At 40.0% G+C, this 18,247-nt stretch overlaps 1 protein-coding gene across 3 annotated transcripts in view; it reads left to right on the top strand.

Moving 5' to 3' along the window:
- Positions 1–17,909, top strand: part of kdm4aa (lysine (K)-specific demethylase 4A, genome duplicate a) — a 32,244-nt gene extending 14,335 nt beyond the window's left edge. The window contains exons 11-22 of one of the 3 annotated variants that reach the window (XM_038716879.1): positions 69–463; positions 1,024–1,123; positions 1,301–1,485; positions 3,268–3,472; positions 3,771–3,847; positions 4,756–4,811; positions 5,199–5,307; positions 8,092–8,280; positions 8,971–9,141; positions 13,246–13,365; positions 14,334–14,426; positions 14,586–17,909. In XM_038716879.1, the coding sequence (XP_038572807.1) occupies positions 69–463; positions 1,024–1,123; positions 1,301–1,485; positions 3,268–3,472; positions 3,771–3,847; positions 4,756–4,811; positions 5,199–5,307; positions 8,092–8,280; positions 8,971–9,141; positions 13,246–13,365; positions 14,334–14,426; positions 14,586–14,726 (1,841 nt within the window). In that variant the 3' untranslated portion in view covers positions 14,727–17,909. Of the gene's footprint in view, positions 1–68; positions 464–1,023; positions 1,124–1,300; positions 1,486–3,267; positions 3,473–3,770; positions 3,848–4,755; positions 4,812–5,198; positions 5,308–8,091; positions 8,281–8,970; positions 9,142–13,218; positions 13,366–14,333; positions 14,427–14,585 lie in introns of those variants that run through there. The other 2 variants (XM_038716880.1, XM_038716881.1) reach the window with 2 other exon arrangements.
- Positions 17,910–18,247: the final 338 nt, after the last annotated feature.

Here is an 18,247-nt window from a genome sequence, read left to right on the forward strand (position 1 = left end):
TTGTTAGTGACATTCTAGGAGTATCAATATTTACAATAATGTATATCACTGCTGTATTATTCTTTAAGTCAAGCCCGAGCCTAAGAAGGGGAAAGACTCCAAGCCGCAGACTAAACCTCAGTCCAAAGCCAGCACTAAGAAAACTTCAAACAGACGAAGTCCATCAAAAAAAGAGAAGAACGGCATGTTGGATGCAGACGTCTGTCCTCCTGAGCCTGTTGAGAGCCAGGTGGTGGCTCTGTGCTCTGAGGAGGCAGGCAGCAGTGAGGAGCCTCAGCTGGGCAGCAGCTGCAGTGCACCACACAAGCTGTTTCAGAGGACGCTGAGCCCCGCAGACGTCCTGCACGTTCACAGCTATGCCAAAGGAGACTACGGAGATGGAGAAGCCCCGTCCAAGGAGGACAAGAAGAGTGAAGGCAGTGACAATGAGACAGAGAAAGACAACAGCCATGTTAGCAAAGCAGTGAGTGGACACAGCTGTTACACACATTTAATACTTCACTTGTTAATGGACCATAAACAAAAGTGGTTTTTGTATGTTTGACTCCATCAACAATAAGTTGTGTACACTTTACACTATTGTTAACATTTCCCAACCATTGGTTCAGTTGTGTAAACACTGGAGACTTAAATCCATTATAGTGATCAACTCACTGCATTCATCTTCTTTTTTGGCTCATTAATGCTTTCAAGGATGCTCAGGTGTCATCAAAAAAAGTTAAGCAAACGCAGTAGGATGTTAAAAGAATGAAAGTGGATTTGTTGTTTGTTGCATTTAAAGGATGCCCCTCACCAGCCAACTCTTTACTCAAATGGCAAAACATCCTTGAACACAACAAGAGTTGTTGCTGCATTAAGACACTACAGAAACATCACCTAAAGACTAAATACAGATGATGAATATTCACTGTAATGGATTGGCTATGGTGGTGCAAGTATTAGGTTGGTAAGCTTGCAAAAATGAAAAACTACCAGTGTAGCCAAGGCTGGATGCTGATGCTAACCTTACGTGTGTCTCTCCAGCAGGTGACAGAAGAGGAGGCTAGAGATGGGGAGCCAGAGAGTGATCTAGGGCAGCTGCCAGGCCACCATCCACTCATAAAGGACGGTATGAGTGATGAAGGTCTGTCACATTAACTGCAATAACTTGAGTGTAATTCTTCACCATCGTTCTTCTTATTTGCAGAATATGAACACCCAATATATAGAAATGTGTTTAGGTCGCAAATATTCTCCCTCTAGTTGTTATTATATCTGAATGTGTATGTTAATGTTGCTGTTGTGCTTGTTTGTGCCTCAGAGGCTCCACAGGAGGCCCCCCCAGTAGAAGAAGGTGGTCTGGAAGGGGAGAGCTGGGCTAAACCTCTGGCTCACCTGTGGCAGAGCAGACCTCCCAACCTGAAGAAAGAGAGGGAGTACAACCAGCGCATGGGTTCCAAACCTCCATATTGCTCCATCTGCATGCTGTTCCGCACATACCAGCAGGTAATCTGCACCAGAGCAGGCTCATCAGGCAGTACCAGTCACCTGTTGTGCTACACCAACATAAGACCATATGTAGCATATGGTCTTATGTTGGTGTAGCACAGACCGGCTGGTGTCATGGAGGAAAAAAAAAGTTATGTGTACGCACAAATTTCACAAAGGTAGTGCTGAATTTATCACTATTATTTTATAGTAACTCCATTTGTGATTTAATCTATACATTTCAGTCACCACAGAAGGAACTGAAGCTGCAGGTTGTTGGTTCTACTTGGGTTATGTGTCCACCAAAGTGTTTTTTAAATTTACTGAATGTAAAAATGTCACCACAAAGTAAGGTAGGCCTATGTCTACTTGATCTGGCCCTTGCTCTGCATGAAGAGAAGGCTGAAACATGGAGAGCGAGGGGACAGACTACGTGGGTTAAGGAGATTTTGCGGGCGAGGAAACACCTCGGCGAGTAGGCACATCATTTCGTTGAAGAGCAGAGATGGCTCAGTGTAGTGTTTGTCCCGCCCCTCCTGCACTGTTATTGGACGGCTGGGTAAAAAGTGACAGTGACGAGCACTGCATTTCACCTGAAGTTGAACATTTTTCGACTCTCGGTGACCGGAAAAAAACGCCCAGCGTGGAGTAGATGCTCAGTTCCTCATCACGCTGTTGGCATTTTTAGCATGTTGTAAAAATGCGGTGCTCCTATTGCAGTGAATTGAAAAAGGCCTCAGGAGAAAACGCGTTAGTGTTAGTACTGTTAGTTGAATTAATTCCATCATCATATCATATTAATATTAGATTGTGTTGACATTTACTCCATTTGGCCTTGTCCCCGCTTTCTACAGTTGCAATGCTACATTTGATGTTGTTCCAGTAATACTAACCAGAATTGGCAGGTACCAGTTAGCTGCACATATTTGTAGGCTTGAGTTAATACAGTGCAAAGTAAACAGTGATAGTTGGACATTCTAATCTAAATAATGGACTTGGCTTTAATGCAGTTTTGTTTTGATTGTGGATAGAGATGCACATATTTACCACAGATTTTGCCTGTTAAACAATGTTGTGTTATCTGTGATGTCCTTAAAGTATTATGTTAAACATCATCTTCATATGTCTCCATTTCCATGATTTCTATGCAAACTTGGTCTAATGCAGAAGGGCAAGGTGTTCTTGAGCTGAGATTGCCATCTGCTGTTTCCAAGATCAAGATAAAATTGTCAAGTTTTAATGTTGTTTTACATTATATTGTGTGAATTTCGCACACAGAAGCATGATTTATCAATTTGTGCACCTAAATGATTGTCTTTGTCCATGACACTTGCTGCAGTCTCCTTGTTTGTTTAAAAACTTTGAGTATTTGCATTACTCAGGCTGACATTTCTGTGGTATTTCCCATAACAAAGCCTAATTGTGTGTACATATTAAAGTAGATACATTAGAGTATGGTGCTGCAGATATTGGATCTTATCTAGAATAATGATTGTAGAGTTGTAATATCAGGTTTCCAGTCTGCTAATAATTATTTAAGTGTATCAGATTTTGCCTCAGGCACTATGTACATAGGTACCAACAGAGATTGTGGATGATAATATTCTGGATGGGTGCAGTACAAGCAAAATAAACTCTGTAAGGCAACATGTTGACACATTATACAGAACTGTCCTTTGAACCAGTAGTTGTTAATGGAGAACAGTTGCAGTTGTAGGAAAAGTCCATATTCAGAATAGGAAATTACTTGTTGCAGAGTGTTCCATGCTCCATGTCTCTATGTGCTGTGCCTGCTGTCAGACTGAATGTGCAAACAGCGTCGACAGTCCTGTCATGGTGGCTGGTGGGCGGATGCGGACCAAACCTCTGATCCCAGAGATGTGTTTCACCACCACCACAGAGGAGGACTCTGAGTGTGAGGAGCAGCCTGTCACACCTCATCTAGAGGAAGATGGAACCAGCCTCCTCATCAGCTGCTCTCAGTGCAGCGTCCGCTTTCACACCAGTCAGTACACACGCACACACACACACACACACACACTTGAACTGACAATATTGCAAATATGTCACACAGCCTATGTGAAAATGTCTCATTTTCATTCCTCTAATTTTCTCATAAGTCATCGGCACAGAAATGTGTTATTTTAGAATTAGACAGCAACACAGCAACAACCACTTAAACCTGCACTGACTAAACGCTGTCTGTGGATGGCGGCACAAACTTACAAACAGACCTTCATGACAGCGGGTCTTTCAGCCACTACTTCAGTGTCAGACAGTGTCTCTGTGTCGGTTTATTCCAGGCTGTTACGGTGTGGATCCAGCCAGTGTGAGCAAGGACTGGAAATGTGCGCGCTGCAAGGCCAACGCCATGACTGAGGTCAGTAAACTTTCCAGGGTAGATTGACTCACATGGCTCGTTGTTGTTTAATTGGAGCCTTCTCTGTAGTGGAGTATCCAATTTATTTTTGATGGTCAAATCTAATGGTCCACAAAAAATGACAAATCAGATATCCCCAAATATATATTAAAGAAAAGACGTTAACAAATTCAGTATAAAAGCAATTATATAATAACTAGTTCACATTGTATGCTCATGCATTTTGTCCTCAGTTTTTTCCATTCTAAAGCTGATTAAAAGTGAAGTTTTAATGTGATTATACTGTGATAACACCACTTGGGATGTAGGCCTACTCGTTGTGAGCCTTTCTGTGTTGAAGGTTTGCCCTGAATGGGAGTCACATGATCAGCGCAGTGATGCTGCAGTGAGCACATGTGAATATCTTTGAAAGCGGGATATCTCTGCTTAAATGCAGAGGCTGACATGTAGTTATTATGACAAAAGATTTGTGGAGTTGACTGATCAAACTGTGACTTTACCACCACATTTGGCATCTTTTATGAGTTAAAACTGGAGGATCCATGAGGTCATGATAGAGTGACTTGGAAGTGTAAGAGATCATTTCAGTCCTCAACCCCTTCTCAAGCCCAACTTTGTGACAGAGCCTGCCATTGTAACAGGAGTACTGACTGTATTACCAACATCTGCAACAGGTTCTCAGTGAGACAGCTGCTGCTCATGATGTTGCTGGTACCAGACATCCAGTCTTAAACACAACATTTGGTAGGCTGAAAACAATACATGGAATGAACGTTAACTCCAGGTTTAGGGTTAGTCCTGTAATCCTGAGTGGACTATCTGCTGTACTTTTAGTTGACCACTAGCTATAATAATGATTTCACTCTTTATTGTTTTGCTGGACAGTTGATGTCAAGTTCTTTTTGCAGAATTGCTGTTTGTGTTCGCTGAGGGGCGGAGCCTTGCAGAGAGCCAACAACAACAAGTAAGTTGTTCCAGAGTGACCAGGACCTGGAAAGTACATCTAGCTATTTATTCTGCTCTCTGTTAACATCTGCACATTGATGGTACTTTATCTTTGAACAGGATAATATTTGTCGTTCAAATCAAAATGGTTTAAAATGCTAAGTTGCTCATTGATGTTGATGCGCTAAAGGTGAAAATTACAACCAGACTAGCAAAGAGTCTTGGATGTAACTTGTCAAATGACACTGTTATAATACTTGCGCTAGTTCAGGACACTTGAGCACATATCACATTTGTGTGACAGTATTCTATTTAGCTTTATAATGATTTCGAAAATTGAGGCAGCATTCTGCTTGATGATGCCAGTTTATCATTTGTTACGTGTCCATGTGTCTGTGTGTCACAGGTGGGTACATGTGCTGTGTGCAGTGGCTGTGCTGGAAGCACGCTTTGTCAACATCACTGAAAGGAGTCCTGTGGATTTAAGTGGAATCCCTTTGCAGAGATTTAAACTGGTGAGTTAAAAAGATCCTGATCCAACTTGTTTGATATTGGTGTCTGCTGATACCTAGTCTGATCAAATACTCATTGTTACCTAAATCTTGATTAAATAGATTTCAGACAAGATGCAAGTGTTTCACCAGCTTCTTTCTTGGCCCAAATACTGTGAGGGTCCTTGTTAGTTTACAGTGAGGAAAATAAGTATTTGAACACCCTGCTATTTTGCAAGTTCTCCCACTTAGAAATCATGGAGGGGTCTGAAATTGTCATCGTAGGTGCATGTCCACTGTGAGAGACATAATCTAAAAAAAATAATCCAGAAATCACAATGTATGATTTTTTAACTATTTGTATGATACAGCTGCAAATAAGTATTTGAACACCTGAGAAAATCAATGTTAATATTTGGTACAGTAGCCTTTGTTTGCAATTACAGAGGTCAAACGTTTCCTATAGTTTTTCAGCAGGTTTGCACTGCAGGAGGGATTTTGGCCCACTCCTCCACACAGATCTTCTCTAGATCAGTCAGGTTTCTGGGCTGTCGCTGAGAAACACGGAGTTTGAGCTCCCTCCAAAGATTCTCTATTGGGTTTAGGTCTGGAGACTGGCTAGGCCACGCCAGAACCTTGATATGCTTCTTACAGAGCCACTCCTTGGTTATCCTGGCTGTGTGCTTCGGGTCATTGTCATGTTGGAAGACCCGGCCTCGACCCATCTTCAATGCTCTAACTGAGGGAAGGAGGTTGTTCCCCAAAATCTTGCAATACATGGCCCCGGTCATCCTCTCCTTAATACAGTGCAGTCGCCCTGTCCCATGTGCAGAAAAACACCCCCAAAGCATGATGCTACCACCCCCATGCTTCACAGTAGGGATGCTGTTCTTGGGATGGTACTCATCATTCTTCTTCCTCCAAACACGGTTAGTGGAATTATGACCAAAAAGTTCTATGTTGGTCTCATCTGACCACATGACTTTCTCCCATGACTCCTCTGGATCATCCAAATGGTCACTGGCAAACTGAAGACGGGCCTTGACATGTGCTGGTTTAAGCAGGGGAACCTTCCGTGCCATGCATGATTTCAAACCATGACGTCTTAGTGTATTACCAACAGTAACCTTGGAAACGGTGGTCCCAGCTCTTTTCAGGTCATTGACCAGCTCCTCCCGTGTAGTTCTGGGCTGATTTCTCACCTTTCTTAGGATCATTGAGACCCCACGAGGTGAGATCTTGCATGGAGCCCCGGTCCGAGGGAGATTGACAGTCATGTTTAGCTTCTTCCATTTTCTAATGATTGCTCCAACAGTGGACCTTTTTTCACCAAGCTGCTTGGCAATTTCCCCGTAGCCCTTTCCAGCCTTGTGGAGGTGTACAATTTTGTCTCTAGTGTCTTTGGACAGCTCTTTGGTCTTGGCCATGTTAGTAGTTGGATTCTTACTGATTGTATGGGGTGGACAGGTGTCTTTATGCAGCTGACGACCTCAAACAGGTGCATCTAATTTAGGATAATAAATGGAGTGGAGGTGGACATTTTGAAGGCAGACTAACAGGTCTTTGAGAGTCAGAATTCTAGCTGATAGACAGGTGTTCAAATACTTATTTGCAGCTGTATCATACAAATAAATAGTTAAAAAATCATACATTGTGATTTCTGGATAATTTTTTTTAGATTATGTCTCTCACAGTGGACATGCACCTACGATGACAATTTCAGACCCCTCCATGATTTCTAAGTGGGAGAACTTGCAAAATAGCAGGGTGTTCAAATACTTATTTTCCTCACTGTATATGCTTAAAGTCTATTGAAAGAAATACAATAAAATATACATAATTGTGTTTTCAGTAGTGTATAAATACCTTTCATAATGAACCATTTTGAACTACATACACCTCTTACATTTACATTTTTTCATTTAGCTTTTATCCAAAGCAACAATTGCTATTTATGTCAGAGGTCGCACACCTCTGGAGCAACTAGGGGTTAAGTGTCTTGCTCAGGGACACATTGGTGGATGTGTCACAGTGGGGAGTTGAACCCAGGTCTCATACACCAAAGGCTGCATGCCTATATCCACTGTGCTATCACCACCCCTTTTACATGTTTCTACAGTAGCCCAAACTGCTCAGGGCGCGTTTTGTCACTACGTTGTACAAGAACAAGAAGTTGTTGTAGTAGTACTAGTAGTCGTCGTAGTAGTAGTCTGGTTTATTAGAAGTAAGAACAGACGTGAAATTTGGACAAATGGAGGACCACACGTATTATTTAGACGACACAACAGAGTGTCAGCCACCGTGAGCTTAGAAATGGAGGGACAAGCAGTGGCTGAGATGCTGGTTGGCAAACTTTTTTTGTCATTAAGATACCCACACAAATTGACGGTCATTACAGCTATTATGACCTGCCACGTTGAGGTTTGCCATTTTAACCAGTGGAAGTGATGGTCAGTGCCTGCTGAAAATGAGAAGCGTGGCTTCTCTCTGGTTGCTACGGCTTCCTCCAAAGACAAGCTAGGTTGGGCTAGGCTAATTGGAGACTCAAATATGTCTTTAGTTGTGCATGTGAGTGTTTGTTTGTATATGTGTTGACCCTGCGATGGACTGGCGACCTATCCAAGGTGTACCCTTTCAACAAAGGTGTACCCCCTTGAATCTAAAACAGGATGTGAAGTTATTAAATGTTAAAGGTTCTAGCTGCCCTCAAGCTAATACTAGTCCTTGAATGTTAGCTTCCGCTTCATTGAGTCATTTCACATCCACTGCAGTTTCCTGAGCCCTGGCTCCTGTGTTTAAATCTGACAGAAATGTTACTACTGTAAGAAGCGAATGAAGAAGGCATCTGGTTGCTGTGTGCAGTGCTCTCATGGTCGCTGTCCCACTGCCTACCACCCCACCTGTGCCCAAGCTGCTGGAGTACTCATGCAGCCGGATGAATGGCCCTTTGTGGTCCATGTTACGTGCTGTCGTCACAAAGGCCCCACTCAGATTGAGGTAAGTAGCCGCTGAGGATCTGGTAACCTCTGCTTTAAGGACTTACTTTGAACTAGAGATGCATTATTTAAAGGGCTGCACGATTTGAAGAAAAGGTCATATTGCGATTATTGTTGCGGTTGTTGTCTTTAATATTACTTGCTCACGGCCATAAATAACTTTTTGTGGTTCGTACTTATCTGTTTTAGGGGCATATGCGTGAGCCCGGTGTGGGCGGAGATAATGAGCAGACTGCAGTGCAAACTGAGAGGAGAGTCTAACACACAGCACACTTTTTCTGCTTAAATTGCACACTTTTTTGCGGTTATGTCATGGCACATGATGACATTGCGATTAGATTAATCGTGCAGCCCTATACAGCACAGAAAGCATTGTCTAGTACTGGACTGCACAGTTTTTACCCACAGGCCATCACTCTGATGAACAGTTAATGTCAGGTACTATCCCTGTGCAATAACCTTGTGACTGTAACATCTGCTTCTACCTATTTACTATTTATTTATTTATCATTGTTGGTAACTCAGTAGCTGTTGATACTCTCTGTGTGTGTATGTATGTGTGTATGTGCGTATGTGTGTATATATGTATATTTTATATATATATATATATATATATATGTCAGAGAATACTGAAGCAGTTTCCAGTCAACATTTGTAACTCCAAAAATGTGTTCTGTGTGTTCTCTGGCAGCGCAATAAAGCAGCCATGCATGAGCTGACTGTGGGACAGAAGGTGATATGCAAGCACAAGAATGGTCGCTACTACCAGTGTGACGTGGTGCAGCTGTCTAAAGAAACGTTCTACGAAGTCAACTTTGATGATGGTTCCTTCAGTGACAATCTCTTCCCCGAAGACATCGTGGTAGGTTTCACTAGTTTTTCTCAATCAAAAGCAGAGCTTGTGAATGTTGCTATTGAAGAAAGAGTAAAAGGGGTTAGCCCTGGAGTTAGCATCGACTTCTGTCATAGCTGTTGTCTTATTGGCTTTTATTCTGTCATCATCAAGGTAGTGGAGTGTGTGTTTGTGCTGGTACCTTGGCTGGTTTAGGTCTGTTATAGTCAGTGGACTCCCAAAGCTTTTAATATTCTTGATATTCTGTGCAGTTAGTTCATGGTCTTTAACGGCAACAACAAGTTCAATGCGAGTGAGGTTGATCCACGTCTAGTTAGACTGTGTGGCTTAGTCTCTGTGTTTTATCTCTTGGCGCTGTTTGTTCACTCATTTTTAACTTAAGTCATAATTTCGGCAGCTGTTGTTTGTTTAACTCCAGCACACGAGTACTGCGTGAATGACTGAATTAATTTGACCTACTCAATAATGTCTACTCACACATTGTTAAAACGACAATTATGATATTATCGACGAAACGTATCACACACCCCTACACACAGAATTTTCCTTTAAAGTACAGAAGTGACAGAGGTTAACTATGGTCCTGTGGATTCCTGATGACTGCCAGTGGCAGTAAACAAATGCAGTGTTTCCACTGCATTGTACGGCTGGACTTGAATCTACACGCTTTCTTCAGTTCACCACAGCGGGGTTTTGTTGCCTGCCATATAAAAAAATATATTTTCAATTACGATTTTGACTTCCAAGGATTTTGAAAATGATAATCACAATAAAGCGATTGTTGTGCATCATTCAGTTTCGTAGTGAAGCTCTTGTTTTTCTTGCGTTATAAATCCAGTGCACCCCTCTCCATTAGAGAAGTGAACTTTTGCCCCTCCCTCAAAGCCCAAACTCACTGTCAGCCAGGCTGTGGTGTTAACTGTCATGGTTCATTAGATTTGGCCTATGTCCTTTTACATTGCATAAGTCTAGCAGACTTTTCCATTGATCACAGCTTAACAACTGAGAAACTGGGCATCGTTAATTTTTATTGATATTGATACTCTTATTGAGTAGGGGTGCAACAACTAATCGACGTAGTCGTCAAAAATCGATTATTAAATTCATTGCCAGTGAATTTAATAATGGATTCGTTCTTGACGTCAGCTTAACGGACTAAAGTGATGTGAACAGTAAAGTTACTAAAACAACATCAGCGCTGCAGTAACACCTTCACCACCTAAAACCTCCAGAGTGTGGCACTTCACTCTTCACTCAAAGGTTTAACTGCAGCGTCTGCAAAGCTGAGCTTTCCTGGAAACACCGGAGCATCTGAAGAGGAGGCGCGTAAAGTTGTTGCTCTGTGGATGATGAAGACTTGTCTCGGTAAGATAGATAGTGAGCTAGCTTCCCGTTAAAGCCGTGAGCTGTAACGGTTTCTATACAGTTTGCCTTGGACAATTTGATTGATTGTTAATGGCGCTGAGAGTCGCACATTTATGATACACAACGGCCGCGTTCACAGTCCAGATGTGCCCCAACTTTACAACCACAAACGATGCATCGCTCGTGGCAGTGTTCCCAGCTGGAGAACGTGTTGCTGCAGAGTGCGCAAGATTAGACAAGACTTTCACAAGACAAGAATTTCATACTTTCTAAAGAAGAGAAAACAGTTCTCCTGTCAATGCATGAGGTGGCTGCTAATCCGCCCCAAACTCCCTTAAAAAATCAGAGTTTTGTGAGTTGTTGAGTTAGGGAAAAATATATAAACATGAAACACTGTCTACTATAAAATCATTAATTAGTAATTATTATAATAATTATTGACCCCCCTGTAAATTTGGCAAATTTAATGCATGACGTTATTCCTTTCTTCGTATATGGTGTCAGTTTGTCCCGGTGTGTTGCAGTACTGGCGTGTAAACTTTCTGTTGCTGCAGCAGAAACGTTCATTAAAAGATGCATTTTTGAAAGCAGTATTTATTTTATTGTTGTGACTGTTAATTAGCACATGCCTAAAACAACCTCAAGTTTAATTTAAAAGCGGATAGCTAAATAAGACGCATTGTGTAATTTTGCAATTCATAATGCGAATAGTCGATTAGTTAGTTGCAGCCCTTAAATCGAACTGCCCCATTTTAACTAAATTACTTTTAAATGCTTTGGTAATTTAGAGAAACTAAAATGTGCTGTTTTATTTTACTTCACACATAACATATACCTTTATTTTGTAGGGGAAATTCAAGTTGTGGTGATGCCGATTCATTTGTGTATCTGCCTCAGCATATTTTATGTTTTTGCTGCTGTTGTGCTTCATTAAGGTGTCGTGTTTAAACTGTGCGGTGCCAGTTGCCTCAGCAAACTTGGTTTTCCCTGCATGTTGTGGACCACATCTAGTGTAGCAGATACAGCTCATTGTGTTGGTGCTAAACCTAAGTCATATAAAGTCAGGGGTGGACTGACACAATAATTCTAGCTAGGAATTTGACTCCATCCCAGGCCAGACCAGGCTCAGTAGGAGCGACTATGTCAAGCCAGGTGTAAGTAATTCAGATAAATGCGCGTCAACTGCTTTCTTCAAGAGACCACACGGTCGATCACAGATTTATTGATGCTAAAATGGAAAAGACATGTGCAGCATACTTTGCACACAGTGAGTAACAGCCAGTAAAAAGCTTTACGATGAAAAAATGCACATAATATTAAAAGAAAGAAAGAAACACTGCCGTATTGTGGTTTTTAACATATAGTCAAGTTTGGTTATTAGCTGAATATCAAAGATATTCTAGAAATATTAATAAAAATTATTAATATTCCAAATTATTAATTATAATTATAATAATTATAATAAGCACCACCCTGGAATCAGGGACCAATAACCAAATATGAGCCAAGTATGATCAGTCTTAAAGGTTTGTCCACCTATAGATGGCAAACAGAGAAGGGTGAATCCGTACACTGGCCGTGGTAACCAACTCTTACTACAACATCATACACAAATAATCACAGGCAACAACTTCTTAAAATTATAATAGGATTTATTTAACTCAAGCAGAGATCAATGATAAACAACTTCAGCAAGTAAATCACTATTAACTATTCTAAGCAAAAATGAAATAAAGTCAATAAACAAATCATACAACAAACGTGTGTGTGTGTGTGTGTGTGTGTGTGAGACAAAGGAGGGGGAGAGACTAAGAGAGGGGGTGGATTCGACCACCCAGATCCGGTTCAAGATGGCAGTTCAGACCATCTCATTTCAGGATCAAGATGGCGGAAAATCACTCTCCCCTGAACTACAAAAAAATTGGAGACTCACTCTAATGCTAACCTGCTGTGGATCACAGGTCTGGTTAGCTTCAAAGATCACGTGGTGTGTTCATGTGGAGTTAGTAAGGAGGAGAGAAAGGCACAGGGAAACTACAGTGGGGAGAACAAGTATTTGATACACTGCTGATTTTGCAGGTTTTCCTACTTCCAAAGCATGTAGAGGTCTGTAATTTTTATCATAGGTACACTTCAACTGTGAGAGACAGAATCTAAAACAAAAATCCAGAAAATCACATTGTATGATTTTTAAATAATTAATTTCCATTCCTCCATAATTTTCACATGGAAATCATTGCAGCCTTCCCTTCATAGGTATTTTAATGTGATAAACCACATGGAAGTGTTGAGTGATGAAATTGTTGAGTTGAAAACATTATTCCTAAAAAAGAGAAACTGAAAACAGTGCTGTAGACATGTACATTAAACTGAAATTACCATGTGAACTGCAGTGGGCTTCAGGTAATCCACCTTAGTCAATGTGTTTTTTACCTGGCCTGTACTTTTTTTTTACATGCGAGACTGTAAATTCTCATATCAAAACAGTTGCCATGACTGGATGTTATATATTTGATTTGTCCATTTATTTCACTGATGTACAACAGATGAAACAGTACAGTTTTAAATTTGACATAAACGGATGATAAACTCTGAGGATCTTGATAGTTGTTGTTGTATGTTTGAAACAAATTTGCCTCAAGCATAAAAGACATTTATTTTTGCAAGCACAAGTGGAGGAAATGTTTTTATATCCATGTGAAACTATGTCTGTTTGTTCAGAACTCTGCAACGTGTCTTGTCTGTTAGAGCAGAGACTGTGCTCAGCTTGGACCCCCGCCGCAGGGTGAAGTGGTTCAGGTGCGATGGACAGACGGCCTGGTGTATGGGGCCAAATTTGTGGCAGCTCATGCCATCCACATGTACCTGGTAAGATTTATCTTGTTTGTGTGTTTGTTTTGTGTCCCCTAAAAAAGTTACTGCTGTTATTAATGTCACAATAGGCTATCTTAAAGAATACAATTGCCAGCACAGAAAATGTTAAACAAAATGTGTAGAGGCAGGTAAATGAAATCTTTCTTCTCTCTGCTGCTTTTGATCATGGGATGGGTATTATGTTGCTACAAAGTTAGTGACCCCTCATCTATAGGAGCACCTCCTAACTCAGTCAGTTGGGAGCTTTTTTATATCACTGGCATCTTTAAAAGGACATAGAAGATGCTCGATCAGACAGACAGCAGTTTATGCTGTAAGAGGGGTCTTTACCACTTGTTTTCTATAGGCAGTAAGCGTGTTTGCTGCGTTTCAGCTGCTCGGAACAAGCTGCCTTTTTTTTTTTTTTTTTTTTAGTATGGACTTAAACAAAAAATGTAGTGCAGTGCGCCTTGTGTTTCGCAACCTGCATAGCGTGCTCTGTCTGCCCGGTGCTTCATAATTAGGGCTTAATAATTATTCAAATCTTATTGAAATCGCAATATGGCCTACTGAATTTTCAAATCGCAGGAGGTGAAGTATTTGCTGAAGGCAAAGTTGGTTTTAAATTAAATACTCTTGTGCTGCAGAGATGTCCTGGCCTACACATCATATTCTACAGACTTAAGAGAATGTTGGTACAGATTCGTTTTTTCCAAAAATCACAGTCAGTCAAATAGCATATTTAGTTGTTTTTAGAAATTGCTCCGCCCTACTTCATGTTTGTTTCCGCTACTGTTCTTAAGTTGTTATGTGATGCTGGCAACTGTCTTCTTTTTTTGCCTATCCCTATTTTTGGCTCTTATTATGAAGCACTTGATAAGCTTTGTGTTTGAAACATATAAATTTGTATGATTATGACCACAAGTGTAGTTTAGCTCCATTTGTGTCCTGACCGGATTATTCACTATATTCCTGGAATGTAGGTGGAATTTGAGGATGGGTCGCAGCTAACTGCCAAAAGAGACGATGTCTATGCTTTGGATGAGGAACTTCCAAAGAGAGTCAAATCCAGACTGGTAAGTACATCCTAAACCACACAATTTTTATTCCACCCTATATGTTTGTCAATCCTGCAAGTTCATCTAACAAAGCATGAGTTGAAATTTGTAAAACCAATGAAAAGCATTGAGAAGATGTGGCTGTGTTGTCATGCAGACTTGTGTTTGTCTCTGCAGTCTAAAGCATCAGACATGAGATTTGACGGGATCTTTGAAGAGAAGGAGATCATCAAGGAGTCAAAGAGACAGAGAGTGATCAACTCCCGTTACAGGGGGGACTACATAGAGCCTGTGATTTACAGAGCCATCATGGAGTAACCCTCACTGCTGTCTGCTCGCCCACACACCACCAGCACTGACAGACTGAACTGTGCTCACTGTACCTTAAATTAGCAGCTAGCCACTGAGAGAGTGGAGCTCCAGATGACTTCTTCAGGACCACTTTGGACTGTTATCTATTTTTTACTTCTCATTCATTCATCTTTGTCAAGTCAGAGATCGTTCTATTTGCTTTGTTTGACTTTGATCAAGGAAACAGCAGTATTTTGTATTAGAGTTTTACCACAGGACTCCACACCGTACAGTAGGCTGACGTCCAGCCCTCGCAGTACATACCTGTAGGTAGCAATATAAAAATGGCATTTGTTCAATAAAGTAGCATTTTGACAGTATATAAAGAAGACCGGAGTTCAACTTTAAGCTACAGTAATGTAAAATGAATTTTGAGTGTTTACCTAAGTTTAAACGATAACATTAGCGTCATTTCATTTCTTTCTTGCTGCCATTAGTGCCTATGATACGGAACCTATCAGTTAGCTCAAAAGTTCATCCTCATATTTAACTTTGTGAACGACAACATTGTGCCCTCAAATGGCTGAGTTCATTCTTTCAAACGAACAGCCTTCTTGCAATTATTCATTTAGTTCTTGTCTTCTCAACAAAATTTAATTTTATAATTCTGTTGTGTTCCCAAATGATGCATTTGTGGGATATTGTGTGCCGGAATTATCCTAAATGTTTTGGGCTGCAACAAGCAATTTTTTAATAATTAATCTGCCACTAATATATAACAGTTTGTCTATACAGTGTCAGAAATTTGCGAAAAATGCTCATCACAATTTCCCTGAGCTCAAACTGACATACTCATATTTAGTTTTTATTCAGTTTAGAATAATATTAAAAGAAGCACAATCTAATGTTAGCTCGCCATGCTGAATTGGCTACATGGTTTCTTTTGCTCTTCCTCCTGGGCTTTGCGCATCTACTTGCGACACATGGACATAGATGATTTATGCAGTCAAAGAAAGACGTTTCCTATTAAATTACATTTGAAAATAATCAAATCAACATGAGGCCTGTCTCAACAGAGTGAAAAACGTCCTGTATCCAACCAGAAAGGTGCGGAATGGGTCAGGTAGCAGAGTTTTAGGCTTCATCAGCTCCATTTACTTGCTGTATGTAATGTAATTGGCTTTATGAACCGTTTAATAACACACATCACTGAAAAAAGTGTTTTTCCTAACATGAGTTAGAAAACCATTGGCCTGGCTAGACTATTTACAGGCTTAAATCAGAAATTAAAATTGAACTGGTAATATCCTTTCATTAAAGGAATACTTCACCCAGACAGTTTGTATCAGTTAGCTACTTGCCTCTAATAGCCTGGAATGATGACAGAATGTTTGAACTTAGGGTCCTTCATGAAAAACAGACGTGGCAGCCATTTCTTGCAGCGATGAAGTTACAGATAGATTACAGCAAACACACACACAGACAAAACACCTCAAGTACTGGCTATAGCTTGACGTTTTGCTATACTAGTGCAAGTACAGTTCCTGAGTTTCTGTACTTTTTTGATACCGTAATAATTTTGAAGACTTGCAGATTTGTGCACTTTTTGGGTGAAACAATAGAAGTTTTTAAATTTTGTCTAAACACAAGTAGCTGCACATGAACTTCACATCACCTAATATTGGCAAAATATTCAGTTGTAATCAGGAACTATCTAATCATAGAGTTAAGTAAACAAGATTACAAATCTGACCAGCTTTTTGGTACCTTGCATCTTTCACAGCTCAATGCTACAGACACATTTTGGTTACAGTCCGAATATTTGAGAGTTTAGAAAATTCAGGGTTTTTTTAAACAAACATTTCTGATAAGGCCAGGGCATTCATTTGTGACCTTATAAAAGTAGTTTGATGGAATAGTCTTGTCTCAAAGGTCCACTTACTAGCTTTTGTTGGGGCTTTCAACTGCAATTTGAAGCTCTATAAAGACGTGCAAGTGGTCTTTGAGTTGAGATTATTCTGCTGGACATAAATTTGATATTTTAAAAAAGTGTGACCAAGGCATGTACTGAGCTGACATTGACATTTTACAGTGTAAAAATAAATTTAGGTTTGATACAATGTGCAATTTCTTTCATTTTTGGATGTTTTTACTGAGCAGTTTTTCATATTGTTGTGATGTTTGGATCTCCGGACAACTTTAGTATGTCAAGAAACTGCTTGCCCTCTAAGCATTCCAGACTACATGGTTGTAAAATATGGAGACAAAAATAATAAGGATGAAGTATTTCTTTAAGTGGGAGCAATGCCGTTTAAACCATTGATTACGCTTTCTCTTTAAGTGTAACTATGAATTGCATTCCTTTACATTTAATGTAGAGCAAGTGAATACACCTTTTACATGTTGACTTGTTTTTACAAACCTATTTTTTAAGGTGCTTTGAGAAAGTAACATTGCATTACACGTGAGTCTACAGTAATACTGCAGAGGCTGAGGTTGATGATGGTATGTTCTATTTTTTCTACAGGATATAGATGCATTTTAAAGAACCCATTCAGATTTTTTATTGCGCTTTGTCTACCCAGTTTTTTTCCTCACTCTTCTACTGAAAGATGTGCATTGCACTTTTATTTAAGTCCTGTTTGCAAGGACATTTGAATAGTGTGTGCTGCCATTGCTAATTTGTTTAAATCTGTTTTATAATGTTAATTGTACATTTATAAAATGTTTTATGGATTGTGCGCCCTTCCCTCTTGGCCAAGCTCATTGATCACATTGCACTTGCTACTGGGACATGGTGGCCTTCAGATGTCATCATTTGCCTGTGAACTTCTTGTTGTGGTGTGAGAGTGCAGACAGAGGAACGCTACGCTAGTGTTCTAGTTAGTTGTTGCCAATTGAAATGCCCTGCTTTCATCAGTCCAGTGGAGAATGAATTCATTTTATTCATGAAGTATCAACAGAGTTGTACATGGGGAGGGGGGGATTTTCTATTCTATTTTATTGCGTTTGTTTTGTTAAACATGTTCTATGTGTATTTTCACAGAAATCTGTGAAATGTAAATGTCATGTAGTCTATTTTAAGATGTTACCTGTTGATGCAGGAGATGAGCTGTGTGTTCTTGTTGTCTCCTGAAATTACTGAACTTCCAGATATCACTCAAGCATTTTGTAAAATTTGTTTCAGTAAACACATTTGCTTGAGGTCTATTTATCCATCTTCATTCCTCATTAACTTCTGTATTTCTTTTCTCACAAGATACCCTTTATGAATGGTTTACAAGTTAGCAATTTTTGGGTTGCCATACTATGACATCTCTCGCTAGTGGGTCACTATAGTCAAGTGTTTGACAATAAGTCTTTCATCAAACTTGTTTTGTTTTTTTGCTTAAGTATACTGTTATTGTTATTATTTAACTGTTTTTGAAGTGGGGAAAAAGAAATTATTATTGACTGATATGATCTTATAAAATTACTGGGTGGATATCAGATTTTAAGCTAGCAAATAAAAATGAGCAGTAAAATAAGGCCTAAACATTAGCCTACAT

The sequence above is a fragment of the Micropterus salmoides genome, unplaced genomic scaffold, assembly GCF_014851395.1.
Source record: "Micropterus salmoides isolate LMB-PRFRI ecotype aquatic unplaced genomic scaffold, ASM1485139v1 Ms_hic_scaffold_13, whole genome shotgun sequence".
NCBI lineage: Eukaryota > Metazoa > Chordata > Actinopteri > Centrarchiformes > Centrarchidae > Micropterus > Micropterus salmoides.